Below are 21138 nucleotides of genomic sequence, written 5' to 3'. Positions count from 1 at the left end.
ACAGTTCTGATAACCTTATTCCTCGCAGAAAACCAGGAGCGAGAAGTGGAAGGCTATGTAGATGGCTTCCTTTTGGTTATTCTACGAGAAATAAGGCCAACAGCGCTGTCTTATCTATATGTGTAATGCTGCTCACAAATGCACATAGGAACTTATGTATTAACATCCTTGCAAAAAATATCGGCTGTTAAGATTTAAAAGTGTTTGCCTTTTGATAAATACAGCGATCGCCTTGTTCCAACGAAGGGTCCCTCTTTCCAAAAACAGGGCTTTCCGTTTCAGGGAAAGGTCTGCTGATGAAAAGAGGACCTCCTGATGAGGAGACCCATCAGATCCTGACGGGTTATTCAAACCCAGTAAAGCACCTTGTTATCCCAAAACGGGCCATTCTTGTCCAGAGCAGGGGCTATCTGAGACACAATCCCGTATTCAGGCGGGTGCACAGGACGCCCATGCATCCCTTGGGATCTGGAAGCGAACCCAGGGGAAGGAAGCGATCAAGAGACGATAAATTCAAGGGGATACCAGAATGCTCGTGCCTCTTCATTGACAAAATCCTGTATCGGCCCCATGGGATACGGAGCACCAAAACCTTCCTTCCGGGGCCCCATAACATTAATTTTCTAGAGGCACCAAATCCAACTGGATGATTGAAAGGGAAAACTTCAGTTCAAGGGGAAACAAAATCTGGGGGCACCACATTTGTTTTGACTTGCACTTAAATGAAATCCTAGATCGACACCTTCGTTCGTCAAAGGGCAACAAACGCCTTCACTCCGGGCACCTGTGTTTTTGAGGAGCCTAAATTGCGGTGGAGCGCCACGAACAGCCCACAAACCTTCATTTTTAAAAGGGAATGTCCCACATCTGAATATATCGAAGCAAACACCAGATATAATGAAACAAGCTCGATTTTAACAACTGGTATAGTGAAAGTGAAAAAGGACTGTTCTAGACAGCACAATTTATGTTCATTAAATACACTCCTGAGTGCGTCATGGTTTAATTACGTCATCGTATCTTGCACAATATTCATTGAGAGCCAATTGACGGCCGATGTATCTGGGAATTGCCCTCACAAACACCAGATATGAACGCCTCGACAATTTTTTTCTGACCTTGATCGCCGCATGACTTATGCAATGACAGGATTTGAATGACATTATTATAACGTCGTAAATACCAAAGTGACTTTGAAATAGTCCCCCCGATAAACCTTCCCCATTTTCACAGGCGTGTGGCTCAATGACCAGAGTGGCTTAGGTCTTCATGGCGACAAGTTCCAGGAGACGTCAGAAATTATCACAATATCTCTTATGACCCCGGACGGGGACCCATAAGAGTTCCTGCCAAAATTGGGATCGTGTGGATCAAACCAATGTAGATCTGGAGCAAGGCTGCCAGCATGTGGCTGAAATCAAATAAATAGCATTTAGCTTCCTGGCCCAAGTTACCAGAACGGGACCACGATGACGCATTCTGGCCCATCACTTACCTATCTAGACCATAAATCACTTCACATTCCAGTACCACGTGACACCGGCAATTCGTGACGTCACATCTGTGAAATATCGCTGACGGATGCAGCAGTAGGCAAATACCGCACTATGTGTGCTGCAAAAAGGATTTGTAGACATTGATCGATACATCCCGAGGCGTCAAATTGATATACGCCCATGTATACAGTGAGTCGGTTGTATTTACCCAAACGCATGTGTTGACATCACGTAACGCACAGCACCACCTGCCTATATAGTCGTGAGGGTGGCCAGTTACCATGCACACGACGGAACCACACTTGCAAGACATGCACCCACCACTCGCGTCTGCCCTTGGACACGAAAACGTTGCACACATGAGTACCGCGTTAAGGCGGAACGCCACCAAACACTCCTTCGTTGACGTTAACGTGTCCTGAATCCACTTCGGAGTTCGTCGCACAATAGCGAACGGATCACCGCCGCCACTCCGCTCAGTGCTGAGCAGGTAAGGTCAGTGGCTGGAGTGGATCTCCGCCCACGCGAGCCCGGGGCTCCGACACCGCGCCCGGGCGCGTCCGCGGCGCGCCAGCGTCCGACGCGAGCGCGCCGCATTCGTCCGCGCGTCGCGCTGCGGGCCGGCGGTGCGCAAGCTCACCGAGCACCACGCGTGCACTATCACTGCTGGCCGGGCGACGGCCGGCTTCCACCACAGCCGCCCGCTACAGCGCCATACCGTTCACCGTCACCGAGCCGCCTGCAGGGGTGCTGCTATCGCCCCCACTGTTGGTATAGGTAGCGTTGCTATCGCCTCCGCTGTTGTAGGCAGCGCTGCCGTCGCCCCGGTCCACGCCGTTCGTGTAGGTGGCGTCGCGGTTGGCGTAGGTGCGACTGGACGGCGGTGAGTCGGGACCTGACGAAAAGCTGTCGGCCTCTGCGTAGATCTCCTCCTCGTCCGGCCGCACGGGCAGCGGCCGGTTCTGCATCGGCGCGACGCCGTTGGAGAAGCTGCCGTTCTGCACGCCGAAGCGCGGTCCGTCGGCCAGGTTGGCGAAGCTCATGATAGGCGCGCTCCGCTCTTCCATCGCCTTCATGCCCTGCACGTTCTCCGTGTTCTTCACCACTTGCGCCCGCCTGTCGCAAAATGGAACGCGTGTTCAGAAGGTGGAGGCACTTACTCACACCATCATAGGACATTGGTTTCACGTCCTTTTGCCTGTAATTAAGCAATGGCGTGGACCTGCAGGCGCAGCAGTCGTGGGCGGAAATTTCACGAGTAGCCATCACCACGTGCCACTGCACACGCCGTCGGCCTACGATAAAGGTCGACACCGAGATCGGTTTCCGGACAGGTCAGACAGTCCAGCCGCCACAGAGTGATACACCGTTACGTCTTCCCTGCACCGGCTGTGAGCTGACACCACTTCAGAAGAGGCCCGGCGGCGACTGAATGCAAGATGAGCGTCCGGTTCACGCGGCCAGAATAAACCGCCCTCAGCTGATGCATCGCGAAGTCCCTCTGCCCCCCGTGCAGCACACACGTCGCACCAAACAGCACCGGCCTTTTCTCGATCAACCCCCCAGCAACACCCCTCCCAGAGCCCCCGGGCTGTACATGGTCATCTCCGCCACCGGCTCCCGTGGCCCGTGCCCTCTCCTCATGCGCCCCCTGTGCTGCTTACATCCGAAGACAGACGACGGCCGTGACGATGCCGATGAGGACGAAGATGCCGATGGCCACGCCGGCCCAGATGGCCGTGTTACGGGCCGAGTCATAGTCGGCGGGGCCGTAGCCCGCCGCCGGCACGTTCTCGGGGCCGTCCAGGCTGGCGTCCAGGCCGGCCGAGACCGTTTCCGTGCTCACTGAAAGGCGGTGCGCAGGGTGAGGCGGGGCGGAGCGGTCGCTGGAGGACGATGAACGCGCCGACTGGACGGCAATCTGGCACGGAGCTAGGCAGAGCCTCTGCATTATTTAGAGTGGATGATGGCAAGGATGATGACAGCTTCCAGTACAACGAGCAAGCGACGAGCAAGATGCACGACTACCGAATCACTAAGATTGACATTACAACGCTCTAGCGATGTCCTCAACTGTGGAGTTGATGGCGCGCTACCGAAGGTCTACCGACGTGCAGAAAAGGTCTGGATGTTATCGTGTGCACGTCGTCTTTGTATGCATACGAGATGCTTTCCCTCGAATTTGAACCACTTTCTTCTCAAAGAAGATGGGTCTGAATCTCCTCAACTGAGCAAGAAAATACACCCCTGCGTCTGGGCAAGCTTCCCGCTTTCCGATGAACTGTTTCCCCAAAGATGCATACGACCTTTGTCACCATCATTTCTCTTTTGGAGCGGTGCAAGACCGAGAGACGCGGGCGACTACAAGCGTTAAATCACGATCAGTACAAAAGACACACACGTACGCGCGTGAAGAACGCCCGCGCAGAAACGACCTTCGCCTGCACCGCCCAGCCCTGGCACCTAGCCCGCAGCCCAACTCTGCCCCTGTCTGCACCAGGTCGGCGCCATCACGGTCCACCCTCGGAGGAGTGACGCCGTTCGCTCCGTTGACGAGCAGTGCCGCCACTCACGGAGGCATTTGGTGTCGGGTCCCGACCACGTGCCGTCTTCCATGCAGCGACGCGTGAACGGCCCCTGGCGCAGATACTTGGGGAAGCAATGGTACTCCACTACCGAGTCGTAGACGGTGCTCTGGTTCACTTGGTAGACTCGCCCGTTCTCGACCGGCCCGAGCGGGCCGCAGTCCACCCCTGCAGCATGCGGCGCGGGGTCAGGACTGCGGCGCGGGGTCAGGGCTGCGGCGCGGGGTCAGGGCTGCAGCGGGGTCAGTGCTATGCTTCGGGTTAGAGGTCAGACTCTAGGTCCGAGGCCGGTGTGCCGTCGGAGACGCACGTAGGGCGGCTGCGGAGAGTAGTGGACAAATGCCCACCTCATCAAAACAGGCCGCATCTTGGCATGTTTGGTCGCAATCGTGATTATCTTAGATGACTGCAGCACCGGGCCGACCGTGGACAACACGACTTTTTCCCATTACAAAGATAACGCTGCATGGAACAAACAGACGAATTTCAAAATGTATCTGAAAACATGCCATCGCAGGTTGCTAGCAATCCCACATACCCTCCCACATAGTCAGTCATCTGCCACTGCAGCAGCGGAAATGGGGTGCTGGTGTAGCTTGTAGGAGGAACAAGCACGCGCGCCGGCAGGACTCACACTGGCAAGTGGGCACAACGCCGCCCCAGAAGCCCGTGTCCAGGCAGGTGCGCGTCGCCTGGCCGATCAGCTGGCGTCCCTTGCCGCAGTTGTAGGAGGCCGTGTCGCCCACGCGGTGCCCCGTCGTCACCACGGCCAGCACCTCGCCCGGCCGCTCTGGCTCGCCGCAGACGATCTCTGCGGTAGGTGGCGCCGCGTCAGTCGCGCCGCTTCGGTCGCGCGCGCAACGGCTCCCGTAGCCGCAGCCGCTTGGGTAAGATGTGATGTGTTCGGCAACAGACGATTGCATGTGTCGGGTCACAATGAGACAGTTTATCGGAGGCGCTCTTCCCAGTGCAGATAGAGCAAAGGCTAGTGTTATCGACCAGTTAGGTGCTAGCATTCAGATGGTCTGAGCTTGTAAATGGAGATTAAGACAGGACGTCACTGTCAAGGTACCGTAATTCAAGTCCAATGCTATCAATACGCACTCAGTCACATCCACGAAACACACTAGCTGTCGCCGACATTACACCCATCAAAACGTTCTCAACTAGGCTCGACGTTGTTCTCCGCGACGGCTCCGCTCTCGCAGCTGCCCGTGCTCGCCGCCTGGCTACCCACCGTTACAGACGGGTGGCTGGCCGCTCCAGGTGCCGTTCTCCAGGCACAGCCGGCGGCCCAGGCCGGCCATCTTGAAGTTGGTGTTGCACTTGTACTGGGCGATCGCGCCGTAGTAGCTGGCATTGAGCGGCAGGTTGACGGTGCCCGATGGCAAGGGGTCGGGCGCGCCGCAGTCCACGTACACGCAGGTGGGCGGCAGGCCCGCCCAGGCGCCCGAGCTGCGACACGAGCGCAACGCGTCGCCCACCACCTGGCGGAGCGGGCCGGGATTAACGTCGGGCGGCGCGGACAGACAACACTATATATATACATATATATATATATATATATATATATATATATATATATATATATATATATGATGACCACATAGGTACGACATTGAGCCCATTTCAAACTGCTAAAATGGCCAATGAAACTTTGCTCAATATTGCACCTTACTTCATTGATCAGAGTTGGTATCGCAGGAAGCGGCGGATATCCCGTCACGCATAGTTGGTGCAAGCCATCCTCAGCGCGAGTACTTAACTCAAACCACGAGCCAACACCCACCGTCATCGAAAAAAGACAAGTTAAGCGAACTACGTCCGTCCACTAGCACAGCCTGTGGACAACAAGCGAGGGCGAAACAGACATGCGCTGTCGCCGATGACTCGCACTGCACGGCCTCCCTGCCCCCTTGCCCATGGGTCACAACCCGTGCGGGAGTGGGTCACCTTGTAGCCAGGCTTGCATTTGTAGGTGACAGTGGCGCCCACCCGGAACGTCTCCTTCGGCGGAAGATTCTGTGCGATCTGCTTGGCTTTCTGGCGCATGCGGTCGTTGCCAGACACGCTCAGCACGGCGTTCCTGGGGACAGCAGAGGCGTGGATGTGTTAGGAAGGTTCGCTTTATCAGTGGCGTGGAATGGTATGACGAAGGGCACTTGTAAATGACGTGATGCAAAAAGCAGATGCAAATAATACATGCGGCTAACACGATTACAAATGAAACGCCTGAGAATGCAACAACCGGCCTGTCGAACAGCGGGAAATGCAGGGGAGTGTAAGTAGCTGAATAGCTCCGCTGATATCCTAAGGCTGCAACGCTTGGTCTGATTATCTCTGCAGGAAATTCCCACTGGCCCCAAAAGCACCACACGTGGCGAGGCTCTTTTTTAAGATTCAATCCAAGCTCTGAATAGATGGATTTCTGGGATCGGAGCCCACGCTAACCAGTGCTTGTTGTGTGAGCCCTAACCCCTACCATCCGGTCGCGAAATTCGATGTCGGCGGCAGAATTTAGTGGCGAAAGCTTAACGTGCTGCAATGCTCGGCACGGTCCATCCTGCCCTCTGACGTCATCTGACCTTAATCGCGGCTGCTGCCACCGGCCGCAGGTCATATCCGTCAAAAGCAAACGGCGAGCGCCTAAAGCGACTCGAACTCATCCCGCCACGGGTGGGTGGATTGGAAGGTAGGCGCTCTAACCAACTGAGCCATCGGGACAGATTTGGTCTACTGCGGGACTAATGGCCTGCCGTAGATATAAGCACAGGAAAATAGCCCCTAACGACCATCCCAGTGACAGAATGCCCATGTATATATATCACTGCGCACTCAGCCCTGCAGGACGCCTAAAACTATCCCAAGTTCCGAATGTGAGCAAACCAACCGGTGTTTTGTTCCGCCCCCCCCCCCCTCCCTCCACTTACTCCTATCGCCCCGGGTCTCAACAGTCGCCCTTTCTCCCTCCAAGCTTTCCGATCGCTCCGGGTCACCGCAGCAGACCTCCCTCCATTCACTCTCTCCGATCGCTCCGGGTCGCCGCAGCGGATCTCCCTCCATCCAATCTTTCCGATCGCTCCGGGTCGCCGTAGCGGATCTCCCCCCATCCACTCTTTCCGATCGCTCCGGGTCACCGCAGCGGATCTCCCCCCATCCACTCTTTCCGATCGCTCCGGGTCGCCGCAGCGGACTCCCTCCCTCCACTCTCTCCGATCGCTCCGGGTCACCGCAGTGGACCTCCCTCCATCCACTCTTTCCGATCGCTCCGGGTCACCGCAGCAGACCTCCCTCAATCCACTCTTTCCGATCGCTCCAGGTCACCGCAGTCGCCTTCCCTCCTTCACTCACTCTGATCGTTCCGGATCGCCGCAGCGGACCTCCTCGCAGACCGGGGCTTTGCCCGACCAGCCGCCGTTTTCCTGGCAGACGCGCATGCTCTCGCCCACCAGCCGGTAGTTGCGGATTGCATGAGTACTCCAGCTCGCTGTCCAGGTGCGTCTCGCCGCTGACGTACTGCACGTCTCCGTGCAGCACGGCGAGCGTGCGGCCACAGTCCACGTCTGGAGGTGACAGCCGGGCGGTCAGGGCCGGCTGAGGTATGTCACAGGGCCTGCAGAGTTAGCATGGGGTCGACAGAGGTGGCACGGGGTCAGCAGAGGTAGCACGGGGCCGGCAGAGGTGGCACAGGGTCCGCAGAGTTAGCACGGGGTCGACAGAGGTGGCACGGGGTCGATAGAGGTAGCACGGGGCCGGCAGATGTGGCTCGGGGTCGACAGAGGTGGCACGGGGTCTGCAGAGGTGGCACAGGGTCCGCAGAGTTAGCACGGGCCGGCATAGGCGGCACGGGGTCCGCAGAGTTAGCACAGGGTCGACAGAGGTGGCACGGGGTCGACAGAGGTAGCACGGAGTCTGCAGAGGTGGCACCGTGTCGACAGAGGTGGCGTGGGATCGGCAGAGATGCACGGGATTGGCGGAGGGTTCACGGGGGTTTATAGATAGGGGTGGAGAGGTTAAAGGTCACGGAGAGGTCACAGGATCTATGGAGAGGGCACGGATGTCTGCCTAGGGGCCAAAGAGGTCCGTACTGGAGTCATGCATATGACTGTACCTAGAGAACTCGTTGGGGTCTGCTGATGAGTCACGGCGGTCTGTGCAAGGGCTAGGGTCTTAAGGGTCTCGGGGTCTGTAAAATGGTTTCGAGATCTGTAGATGATTCGTGAGATCTGCAGAGCGATCACGAGGTCTGCGGAGAAGTGGCATGGCCAGCAGTGCGGTCACCGGGTCTGCACGCGGCACGGTGGGCTCTGGGAACTGTCCAGCGCATTGGGGAAAAACTGCTGAGAAATCTAAGCCCAGACTCAACAAAAGCCTGATATAGTGTAAAAATGAATTGACGTTTGCTGGTTTTGAAACGCCAAAGGAGGGCACTGCGTGTAAAAGACGGACTGAAAAAGTCGCACACATCGTGCGGACCGGACGCGGCCACTGGCTTCGCGATTACGTCTCAGGACTGGGTTAAATAGACCGCAGCAGCTGCCCGCCAGCGCGGACAACATCTACGCGCATCAGGAAGACAGGACAGCAGCAACAGTGAAAAATGATACAGGTCATGTGCCTGAAGTGCTACACAGATTAGTGTGAGCTATCCATCAATCTGAACAATAAGTAGAAAGGCAAAAACGTCAGAAACCTGCTACCGGCCGCAGTGCCCCAGAACGAAGCGAATAGCGTGGCGTTTGGACTGAAATGCCGATCATTGGCAGTCTGTTCGTTTGGGGGATGGAGAAAGGAAAAGGACCGCGGAATTTCCTGTCAGCAGTCGGTAAGATTGAGTCAATGCGCAAGCGAAAGAGAAATGAGTTGTGGTAATTTGAGATGAGGCCACAATGCGTCACCTCGTTGCCCAGTGACTTCACCTATTTTTTGTTCAGCTCTCGCTCTCCTGTACAATTGCACTCCTCTGGTCACACTGGTCCAGCTGACCATGCGCCAGCTCACTTCGGTCTAGAAGAGCCGCACAGCAAACGAACGGGCCAAGCCAACTTTTCCTTTCGCCTCCCCAATAAAAGATATTGCGCTCTTAACCCGGTAACACCCTTCCACATCACATGTGATTCGTCTTGACAGAGCGGCACGCCTCCTGACCAGGTGCCGCCCCGCTTACACCCAGGTGAAACCCTGCCCTGGAGGTGTGACTCACACTGACAGAGCGGCACGTCTCCTGACCAGGTACCGTCCCGCTGGCACCGCCTGATGGGCTCGCCCACCAACAGGTGGCCCACGTTGCAGTGGTACTCCACGTCGCTGTTGACGTGGAAGTCGTAGCCGGTGACGTAGCTGCCCGGCGGCACGTCCGGCTCGCCGCAGTTGATCACTGTCCACACGAAGGAGGAATGAACGTCAGGTTTTGCTCGCATATGTTTTGCTTTTGCGCTAACGCGTGCAAAACAGGGTCACACAAGCGCATTCAGGGCGAAAGATTTCGGCGAAGTCGGTATGAGCCATCAGAGCTGCCACCAGGCCATCAGTCTGGACCAGTGGTAATCATCGAACAACGAAAATTTGATCAGACGTCCTCTAAGGCCTGCTGGAACCGAAGAAGTAGAAAAAGCAAAGGCGTGACTATGTATTTAGCAGCAGGTAAAACTTTAAGCTATTGATATAAGCCACCGTCCGCGGCAGCCTTCCTCACGTTCACAGAAGGTGTCCTCGCCGCTCCAGCGGCCGTCCTCCTGGCAGGTGCGCTCCTCGGAGCCCATGAGCCAGTAGTCCTCCTCGCAGCTGAAGCCGGCCGTGGCGCCGTAGTAGGTGGCGTCCATCTGTGAGCTGCCGTGCTGCGGCTCCGGCGGCTGGCCGCAGTCGATCAGCTGACAGAGCGGCGCCGGCGCGCTCCAGGCGCCGCCCAGCTGACACGTGGCCACCGCCTCGCCAATCAGCTTGTGGCCGGCGGCGCACGTGAAGAGCGCCTCCGTGCCCACCGTTAGGTTGCCGCGCAACTCGAGGGTGGCGTTCGTCGGCGTCTCCGGCTCCGGACACAGCGAGACTGCGGGCAAAGTGGCGGGGAGTTGATGGCGAGACGTGGAGTTCCGGACACAGCGGGACTGCGGGCAGGGTGGCGGGGAGTTGATGGCGAGACGTGGAGTTCCGGACACAGCGGGACTGTCGGCGAGGTGGTGGGGGCTTGGTGATGAGACCCAAAGCTCCGGATGCAACGAGACTGAACGTCTCGCTCTTGATTGCACCTAGAGACGATGTGACAAAGCTGAGCAGGCGGCGTATACATATGACGTAGCTGCGCCACTTAAATGCATCATAGCACGCTATCTGCGGCAATTACACCGCGTGGTGGGCACTTTCCTTCTTCATAAATAAATGCGGGCAGACAAAGAACGCCACTAAATGAAGCACCTCGACACGTCCACACCAGCCAGTCTGCCTGCCTCATTACGGAGCCATCAACTCACACATTTCAGCCGCAACATCTAATTAGCCCGTCTCATGATTGTAATCGCCGTCCCATTAGCCTCCCGTCATTAATGGTCAGTGTCATTTCGTGCATGCTTCCGCCGTCCTTTCGCCGCCAGCAGTCGCCGCTTCGCCACGTCAGTCTCTGCGTGACGAGCCAATGTAGGGCTAGTCACGCAGACGCAGTGATGCAAGGAAAATCACCCAAATCTGGGGAGGACAAATTATTTCTCGGTGTTAATCATAATACGGTTGATATTTCATATGTCCTTAGCTCTACGTACCGCAGTTGAATGCTAGCTTCGTTAACACTGGGAGGAGCCCCTGCCACTCCTGACCTTATGCTCATGTCGCCCAAGCCACTCACAGAGACATTGTGGCTCCTCTTCTGACCACGCGCCGCCGTCGCCGCACGTGCGCAGCGGCTCGCCGACGGCGGTGTAGTTGGCATCGCAGACGTATCTGGCGCGCGCGGCGTACGTGGTGCGGCCGTCCAGCAGTGTCAGCTGACCGTTGGCGATGTCCTTCAGCGGGCCGCACTCGACAACTGGCGGCGGAGGGGTGCGGTCAGGAGGTGTGAGGGACGTGCGGCGGGGTCACAGGGTGATGGCACAGGCAGTACGGAATGGCGGAGAGGTCGGAGGATACTGGCTGAGGATTAGTGAGGAAATGACGGATGACGGATGCCGGATGCCGGATGACATGGCGGAGACGGATGACGGTCGGATGGTGTGGGAACAGCAGGAGTATGACAGCTTGGTGTACATTGGGCCGCGCGCGAGTCGGGGCGCAACACAGTGTTAACGACCGTATTTTGGTATGGACAATCTCTCATACTCAGGTACGCGAAGTAGGCAGGGGATATTCTGGCTAGAGGTGAGGGCAATCCCAGGTCAGCTGAGCGATCGATCCAAGCGCAGCCCGACGGTCGAGAATAATGTCAAGTCATAAAGGAACACGCTACCGCGCAAGACTGCTCGCCACTAACATCTACCAGGACACATCTAACCACGAACGGACGCAATCAGAGAGATACCGAATCTCGGTCGACTTTAACGAGTCACGTGGACCGGGCGGCGGCGGCTGACCAGACCCCCACACACGCCGCGTCCCCAGCCAGAGCACATGGGCCGGGTGGGGCCGTCAGTCGCCACGGAGGCAGCACGGTTGCGTCACGACCGGGGCCGTGTCGTGAGGCGGGGTCAGAGCGAGCAGACCAACCAGCCAGCCCCGGGTCACAGGCCAGCCGCGGAGAATGGAGAACCCGCCGCGGCACGCGGGGAAAGGTGAAGGATGTCCCGGCTGCTGTGATCAACCACCGGCATACATTAGGCGAAAGTGGGATGGGGCATGGCAGCCGTCACTGGAGAGCCGGGCAAACCTTTCCACAAATCTGCTATCTTTTACACCGAGGCCAGCTTTTTAAGCGTCAACAGCACCACTACAAATACATCCGACAAAAAGGCGGGCGGAAAAGGTGCATCTACGACATGAATCGCGCCTTATCCGCCCTTTTTGACTCCCACCGGGCCGGTCTACGCACGGACTCCGTGGACTCACATTCGCAGGTGGGCGCGGCGCCGGACCAGAAGCCGGGCTCCTGGCACGTGCGGGTCTCGTCCCCGACCACCTTGTTGCCCTCGGGGCACTGATAGGAAATGGTGCGGTTGAGGCCGAAGTCGCCACCCACGATCGTCGTGTTCTCGTTCTTGTCGGGACTACCGCAGATTTGAGGCCCTGCGGGGACAACGTCATCACGTCATCGGAGAGGGGCTAGAGAGGCCGTCACGTTGGACCAGCTACCCCTCGTGGTGGCGGGGAGGGGGAGGACTTAACTCTACTGAAACAGAAACTTTAAGTAGACGAACCTTTCAAATTCACGGCGATCCCAATTCACAGGTCAGAAAGGCTCCACGAAACCTTGTGGATCCAATGCTGAGCTTGCACTATGTGTCAATGGGAGAAATGGGAGGTGCGCTGGCCCAATCTCATGTCGCTTATATGCAACAACCCGGATATCATTATATTTGGGTAATGCAAAAACGCGAACATAAGACTTAAACAGCTACAATCGAGCCTCAACGCCATCATGGCCAAAAGCACATACAAAACGTAGCAACCACAGTCGGGTCTGAAGCAGTGACTCACGGTATTCGCAGATCCAGTGGAGGTAATCTAGCTTGCAGCTGACGTCGTTCCAAAGCCAGTCTCGGCCGCCATCCAGCACCACGCAGTTCTGTTGGCCCACGTAGCTGTTCGGCTGGTCCTTACCCCAACGCGGCTTCCTCACCGGCGAGCCTGGCCGTAAGTGATGAGTGAGATCGATCGCAGCGCCGTGGGGATGAGGAACTTCATCAAGCGAGCGTGCCGTGGTCAGTGGGCAAACCATGAGAGCAAAGATGCTGGTTGACGCGACTGTTTGAAAAATCGACAGCACCGACAAAATGTGTAGCCAGCTGATGCAAATGTGGCATCGCAAAGAGTCACGGAAGGGATCATGAGACAGAGAAGCCGTCAGCATGTGAATTTCCAGAGAAGCACCAAATACCAACACGTTAATAATTAATTATTCAAGCTTGTACAAACTATGTTCTTATAAGCCCATTTCCAATCCATCCGTCGCCAATCCTTGCCCCTCAGCTCCCACTGATGCCTGATCTAGATAACTCACGCGCCATCTACGTCAAAGTATCCCAATCCCATCAACCAGTCGTGCATCGACCACCAGCCTCCTCTTCTTGTCAACTTTCTGCCCTCTAACACCCGCACTCTACACCCTCCGCTCCCCCTCCCCCTCCCCCCAACAGCCGATCCCGGCGCCCCTGCTCCGACTCACCGTCCACCCAGCGCCACTCGCCCCTGCCAGAGCCCTTGCGCACGCCAATCCAAAGCAGCTGGGTCTTCATCTTTGTCTTGCTACGCTCCAGCCGGTCCAGCAGGAAGTTGAAGGCCGGCTCGGGCATCGTGTGCACCAGGTCGCCGTTGGAGCGCTGGCACTGCTGGCGCGCCGTCAGGAAGTTGGCGCCGGAGCTCAGCTGGAACTCGTAGCAGGTCTTGTTGTGGAGGCTCAGGCTGTCGAGAGGCACGTCCGACGCACATTGCTCCTTCGCGAGCTCTGCCGAAGGGGAGGCAGCGGTGGTCAGCGGCGGTGAAACCAGAGGGGCGCCGCAGGTCTTCTGCTCCGGTGTTTGCATGGTTGGAAGATTATCGCCAAAATCATGTAACGAGCGTAACAGTTCACAAAAATGCTTTGTTTTCAAAGGTGTACGGTAGAACATTCGCATAATGGGGGATAAGAGCGACCAATAGTAAATAAGCAGCATTCACACCGTGAACGCTGGGCGTCCGCAGCAGCAAAAACACAGTCTAGCAAGATTACGGCCGGTACAGTTACACCTGCAAGGAGCATTGCTACCAGCTCCCACCGCCAGCTGCTGATGCGCGTCCAAGACGTCACTCCTGCGGAATATGCGGCCCGTTGTCCGCTACTTTGGCCGACGCCGTGCCAGTACCGTGATTACGACTGTTTGTGAGAATTGACGCGGCGCGGCGGCGAGTCTCGCGGCGCAGCAAACGGCCCGCGAACCACCGACCAGAACTGGCAACTCATGACCGTGCCGCGCGTCCGACGCGGAACCGTTGACTGACCCGCGCTGTGCAGTATGCTTTCGTAAGCGGCGCGCGAGCGAGAGAGGGTGAGGTGGGTTACACCGCGGCGAGCGATGGCGCAAGCCGGCCAGCGGCGGGCCCGTTGTGTAAGCCCTGCGCGGTCACGGGCTCGCTGAGGTGTCAGCGGCCGGCAGCACGCGCCCGGTCGACCCCGATCGGAAGCTGGGACTCGAAGCGGCTCTCACGGCCTGGGACGCGTGCCGGCGCCTGGGAGCCGCCGGCCAGGCGTGAGAGCCGTTCGTCAGACGGGCGCGGCTCCTCTCACAGCCGTCTGGAGGTCCGCACCCGCCTCTGAGCCCTCTCGGTGCAATCACGTGATCAGGCGTGCTGCAGCTCTTCGACGCGACTCCACTTCTACCTCACCGTCTCGACTTCGCCTCTACCTCGCCGTCGTGGCTCCACTTCTACCGAGCGGCGAGGTCGAGCCGTGTCTACCATCGTGACTCAACGTCTCATCGTTTGAAGCCCCGAGCACCCGCCGCCGCGCCACTCAACCCGGCCCGGACCAGCCAGCCCAGCTCTCGAGTCCCACCCAGCTCCCTCATCCCCGGCGGCACTGACCTTGCGAGCTGAAGACCTGGACCTCGCAGAGCGAGAGCGCGCCGTCCACGCCAACCATCTGGATGAAGACGTAGCGGCCGGACATGCGCCGCGCGCAGCGGAAGTCCTTGTCCTTGCCCTCCTCCAGCGTGCCGGGGAACCAGGCGCATAGCCTGTTCTGCTGTAGCGAGGCACTGCTGCCCACGCGGATCTCGATATCCTGCAGCGGCTTTTGACCTGCGGACAGGGCGGGGCAGCGATGGTCAGAAGCGCCACCGGGAGCGGGAGGGGAGGCCAGGTTCAAAAACGCTGATGGAGCGGAAAGGTCAGTGCCAGAGGCGCTGACGGGGCGGGAAAGTCAGTGCCAGAGACGCTGACGGGGCGGGAAAGTCAGTGCCAGAGGCGCTGACTGAGCGGGAAAGTCAGTGCCAGAGGCGCTGACGGAGCGGGGAAGTCAGCGCCAGAGGTGCTGAAGGGGCTGGGAAGCCAGGGCTGGAGACGTCGATGTGACAGTACAGTCATGATCAGAGACGCTGCTGGGTTAGGCACAGCGCATTCTGACCGGTTCAGAAAACAGTGGGTAGAAATACTACGCTGGTCTCTCCGCATGGCACGCACCGCCTCAGCTCCGTCTTTCGTGGGTACATTCGGGTTAATAGCGTTGGCTTCGTGTCCAAGACGCTGCGCGGTTATAGGTGGTCACACGCGGGACTGGCAGACCAAGGGGCAGGCCGCCCATAAACGGCCCGACGCCGTCACGTGCTGATGACTATCAGTCGCGGGCGGGCGGCTCGCCAAGGTAGCTCGACAGCCCACAGAAGGTGCAGACGAAGAGCTGAAAACGTGACGTGTTGGTGACGAGCATAGAGTGAGGTAATGTTTGGGGTAAATAAGGTGCCTCTGTACTTGGGTGAGAGAAGCAGGGGCACGCTCATGTTAGCTTGGCAGTGCGCGGCATCATGGAAAGTCTATAATCAATAATCCTTTCTGAGAATTTTTGCTATAGCACACGTCTTTAAAGCTTGCTATTACATATCCAATCCAGACTAAGGTGAGTGCTTGCAACTCGCTTATGGTGCGGGATATGTGACTTTCAAGCAAGCTTGGTATCTGAAGCCGAGAAAAGTAAATATCTCGCACTGAAAGCAATTCCTCCAGACCCACACTCCCGGCGTTCGCATGCTGACCGCCCACCCCGCACGGATGGCGCTACTCACCGCAGCACCCCCGCACGGATGGCGCTACTCACCCCAGCACCCCGCGCGGATGGCGCTACTCACCGCAGCATCCCCGCGCGGATGGCATTATTCACCCCAGCACCCCGCGCGGATGGCGCTACTCACCGCAGCACCCCCGCACGGATGGCGCTACTCACCCCAGCACCCCGCGCGGATGGCACTACTCACCGCAGCATCCCCGCGCGGATGGCACTATTCACCCCAGCACCCCGCGCGGATGGCGCTACTCACCGCAGCACCCCCGCACGGATGGCGCTACTCACCCCAGCACCCCGCGCGGATGGCGCTACTCACCGCAGCATCCCCGCGCCGATGGCACTATTCACCCCAGCACCCCGCGCGGATGGCGCTACTCACCGCAGCACCCCCGCACGGATGGCACTACTCACCCCAGCATCCCACGCGGATGGCGCTACTCACCGCAGCATCCCAGCGCGGATGGCGCTATTCACTCCAGCACCCCGCGCGGATGGCGCTACTCACCGCAGCATCCCCGCGTGGTGATGCGGATCAGCTCGATGGGGTACTCGTCCAGCAGGTCGACCCGCCACCAGGGCGACGCCTGCTCCAGCGTCTCGGTGCACTTGCCGCCGTCGTGGACCGTGCTTCGGTCGCCGTCGTTGCCGTTGGAAGGCGGCCCGCCGCGCGCCGTCGACGACTGGCTGGACGGCTTGCCCTGCGCCACGTTCGTCGCTGCGGGAGGGCAGGGAGCGTGAGTGGCACGACTGGCGGTTTCAGCGGAGCGCAGGACCCTGTGGCGACGTCAGCGTTTACGACCGTTAGGAATGAGGTACGGTGTTGGGGTCCGAACGTACACGAAAAACGAAAATAATGACCCGATCTAGAGGCTGCACGTTATGTTACACGTCCATTTCTTGCGCGATACGCACGCGTATTCACACACACACACACACACACACACACACACACACACACACACACACACACACACACACACACACACACACACACACACACACACACACACACACACACACACACACACACACACACACACACACACACACACACACACACACACACACACACACACACACACACACACACACACACACACACACACACACACACACACACACACACACACACACACACACCACACACACACACACACACACACACACACACACACCACACACACACACACCACACACACACACACACACACACACACACACACCACACACACACACACACACACACACACACACACACACACACACACACATGTTGTACTCAGACGGCGCCAGATGCGCTTGGGTGGCGCAGTCGCCCCTGAAAATGGTGTGTTTACTTGTTTCTTTGCCGTGCATCACTGTGTAAAACGGCACACCCACGCAAACAAGCTATGACAGTTTTTTTCAATTTATGGACACTCGTAGCTGATCGTCAAAAATAAAGCTTCTGAGAAAAAGGGAATCCATCTCTAATGTCAGGCTGAATCTATTTCACAAACGTTGCGGTAGAGTAGTGCGGATTACAACGACATCTAATCGATAGCGCGCTGCTAACGAGTTAGCAAATTAGAGACAGCTAACAAGGCAAAAAAAGGGTTACAGATAACTACATAAAGGCACGTCTACGTCATTTAGGCCCTGCATAGAGAAAGGCTCTGTCGAAAAGAACCTTGTCTTTTGTCCCGGCCCTCATTTGTCAACAGCAGGCGTGGAATGGACACGTCTAGCTCGTCGTACCAGACGCCATCTGCGTGTATCCTGGTTCGCGGTCGGCGAAAGTCCAGCAAGGCCGATGTCCCCCGGCGGAGGCAGGCGTCCGAAAAGTGGAGCAGATATTTCGGGAGCACCAACCGTTGAGAGGGGCTGTTCGCGCCAGCCTCCTCCCCCCCCCCCCCCCACGGTCTCGAGCAGCGGAGACCTGCCTCACGTGAACTCCAGTTTCCTGCTTCGGATGACCTACAGTTTCTCTCGCATGTGAACTACGGGGCCCAGCCTCCTTCTACAGACCCCGGAGCTGTGTAAGTCATCCTACCTGGCGTGCTTGTTTTTGACCGAATATAATGTCCTGCCTGGGATAAACTCCGACTGTGGACTGCGAGGCCACATCTAAAGGCTGCCTGAACAGAAACATTATCACCTGACCACTGTGCAGCATGCGGTGACCCTAACACGACCATTATGCAGCGTGTGGTGACCCTAACACGACCATTATGCAGCATGCGGTGACCCTAACACGACCATTGTACAGCGTGTGGTGGCCCTAACGCATGCCATTAAATAATATATAGAACAGGTCGCTCAACTCCATTTCAGTTGGGCCCTAGGTCGCTGCCTCGAATGGTTTCTGACTGTCAGACGGCAACTCCGAAGCTCTACCCCGGAAAGATAGCTTGGATGCAGATTGGATGGATTACAGTCGGATCTCGGTCGAGACATGCTCAGTCTCATCTCGCCAGCCCCATTTCGTCAGTCTCATCGGACACGTGAGCCTCATCTCACGTGGTACGCGATTCCGGTCTTGTCCATCACGCGTTCGTCCAGCACGTGAGTTCCACCTCGCCTGACAAGTGCGTTTCATCTCGTCCAGCACGTGAGCTGCATTCCGCCCAGCACGTGAACCTAGGTCGTTTGGCGCACGGGTCTCATCTCGTCTAGCGAATGAGTCTCCCCGGTTACATGAGCATTCTCTCGCCTCGCCACGTCGTCCACCTGACCTCATCTGGCACACGAGCCCCGCCGCCGCCGGCCCCCGTCATCTCCGCCGGCCCGGTGTATCGAGCGCGTGCACCGCCAGCCGATCACTTTCTCCGGAGCGGCCAGCCGGTGGGCGGGCTGGGGACGCGGGCCGCTGCCGGCCCTGGGCTTTCTCCAGCCGGCCGCCGCCAGCCGGGTCGGCCCGGCCGACCCCCGCCGCATGCGGGTCGCTCCAAACACGGCGGCGGGCGGGGCTGCCCTGGGACGCCCGGCCGGCCGGCCGCCGCCCTGCTCCGGCGGCCGGATCTGGAGCGGGCCGCGGCGACTCCGCCCGGTCACCGGTGGCCAAGGGACGAGGCCCCCTGGGCACTTGAAAAAGACAAGCTCTTTTGCCTCAGATAGAGTTTCGGCCGATGCCCAGCTTCGGATGTCGCTTTCGGAACTTTATCCCACCCTCTGGGATTCGGTGATGATTCAACCCCTGTGTCCAGATGGTAACAAGATCTGAAAGCACCCTGTTCTGGAAACACATATCGTCCATGTCCTGGAAGCATATGTGGGAGGTGCAGGTCGAATAGCTTGTTCGCTTGCGGTACTCGGGATTTACCTCTAAGGGCGCATGCTGGCTTTGGCGATGCGGGGCACCACTCGAAGTTATTTCATTTAAAACCTAGTTTGGCGCGCTACAGACGTGCGCCAACCGGCGTAAAACAACACTGTACGCTCTCGATATACGTATGCTTATCGGTGTTCTTCTAATCCCTCGTTGTTTAACGTTAATTCGTGTCAAATTAATGCACCGAATGCGCGCTGTAAGGGGGAGGTAGCACCTACCACCGGGGAGCCACTTTGTACGTGCGCCCTTGATGGCCTAGCTACCTGGGTGCGGACCAGTCACGGCACGTCCCCTCCATTCACTGTGGTTATCGCCGTGTGCGATCCTCGGCGATAGGCACGGTGTCCTGGCCGCGCACTGCATGCACACATGCCAGTCACGGCACGTGCTGAGCCGGCGCACGGCGCCATATCACGGCACGCGCCGAACAGGTGCGCGGCGCCATATCACGGCACGTGCTGAGCAGGTGCACGGCGCCATGTCACGCGCAGCGTGCGCGCTGACCGTGTTGCTGGTCTATGTATAGGTCTGCTGGGCTTTGTGTAGGCCTGCTGGTCTGTATGTAGGCCTGTTGGACTGTGTACAGAACACATGCCGCGCATGACTCACCCATCATTATTTTGTTGCCGTTGCCGTCGCGCCCACTTGACTCCGGTAGGAATCGGCGTCAGGAGCCAACAGCGCCCCAAGCCACAGCATACGTCAACGAAGTAAAAACTGACCGGCCATCGGATCTGCCCTCTATCTGCTGGCTACCGTCGCCTCAGGTGACGGGCAACGGCGGTGCAGCTGTCTGAGGCGGCCCACAACGGCGATGCAGCCGTCTGAGGCAGTCCACAACGGCGGTGCAGCCGTCTGAGGCAGCCCACAACGCACTGCGTTGATCAGCTCAGTTCTTTGACTAAGGTTAGGTATCATCAGGTCTTACTGCGTCTGCCTTGCAGGTCTGTAGGGTGTGTGTGTGGGTGTGTGGGTGTGGGGGGGAAGACAGGGGGCACGTGTTCTCCGCTTATGTTCCGAGGGGCTCTTAGATTCGTTGGGATAGACGATCAAGGGCCCGGTGGGAGCGTCGGAATGATTGGCTGCACCCCGCCTCGTAGAGTTGTTCGGCCTTTTAAATGTTAGTCAGAGGGCTTTGGGGGCGGTGGAGGGAACAGTGGCCCCTCAGAAGCAACGAAGACCTTATGCCAAGTCTATTCATCTTGTTTTTGGTAGGAGGTAGGGTTTTTCACTGGGGGCCAATCATCAAGCATCGAATCGTTTAACTTCAAAAGGCCTGTCACAAATTATCGGACGCCACCAAGGCCCTGATATGGGAGCTCTTGGAACTCACGGGACCCATTTTACATGTGTCTGAGCTGAACTAAACACATGTGTGCCGGAGAATGTAGCGACAACAATTATGTAATACCAGTCGCCCAGCCGACCGCAACGATACACGTTTGACACCCGGCAATGGACCATTCTATGAGGCAAGAAATATGTCAATGCACTTATGCGTAAGACCTATGTCTACGATCTGGCCAGTTAGTGTGTTCCATTATGTAAACCCGCTCAAGCCCCGAGGGCCAAATAGAGTCGGCGCATTCACGCTGCTCCCAATCGACTGGCTGAAGAGACGTGCCAAATACATACCACTCTGTGTGTTACTGCGTGTCATTTCGAACCAGGCTAATCCGAAAAATTGAACGTGCTAATCTCTCACTTGACGTTGATGACAGCGGACATTACCTCGCATGAACCGGAGATACTGCGCGGGCAGCGTAAGCGCCAGTGTAAAACTACGTGCTCACGCAGCCGCTGTACTCGACAACTGGATTAGTTTCATGCTGGATGGTTTTTCAGCCCACATGT

The 21138-nt window shown here is 57.7% G+C and overlaps 1 protein-coding gene across 1 annotated transcript in view; it reads right to left on the bottom strand.

The window, feature by feature from the left end:
* Positions 1-1679: 1679 nt before the first annotated feature.
* Positions 1680-21138, bottom strand: part of LOC119096449 (CUB and sushi domain-containing protein 1-like) — a 40720-nt gene continuing 21261 nt past the window's right edge. The window contains 16 exon segments of the mRNA XM_037219356.1: positions 1680-2612; positions 3161-3341; positions 4070-4249; positions 4716-4892; positions 5319-5568; positions 6035-6167; positions 7433-7548; positions 7550-7644; positions 9285-9458; positions 9777-10127; positions 10917-11096; positions 12110-12286; positions 12698-12847; positions 13386-13664; positions 14780-14995; positions 16480-16689. Coding sequence (XP_037075251.1) covers positions 2201-2612; positions 3161-3341; positions 4070-4249; positions 4716-4892; positions 5319-5568; positions 6035-6167; positions 7433-7548; positions 7550-7644; positions 9285-9458; positions 9777-10127; positions 10917-11096; positions 12110-12286; positions 12698-12847; positions 13386-13664; positions 14780-14995; positions 16480-16689 — 3281 coding nt within the window. The 3' untranslated portion in view covers positions 1680-2200.

The sequence above is a fragment of the Pollicipes pollicipes genome, unplaced genomic scaffold (genome assembly GCF_011947565.3).
Source record: "Pollicipes pollicipes isolate AB1234 unplaced genomic scaffold, Ppol_2.1 Scaffold_4295;HRSCAF=5057_pilon_pilon_pilon, whole genome shotgun sequence".
NCBI classification, from domain to species: Eukaryota; Metazoa; Arthropoda; class Thecostraca; order Pollicipedomorpha; family Pollicipedidae; genus Pollicipes; species Pollicipes pollicipes.
Note: the sequence above shows the minus strand (reverse complement) of the source record. Positions and strands in the feature narration are given on the sequence as shown.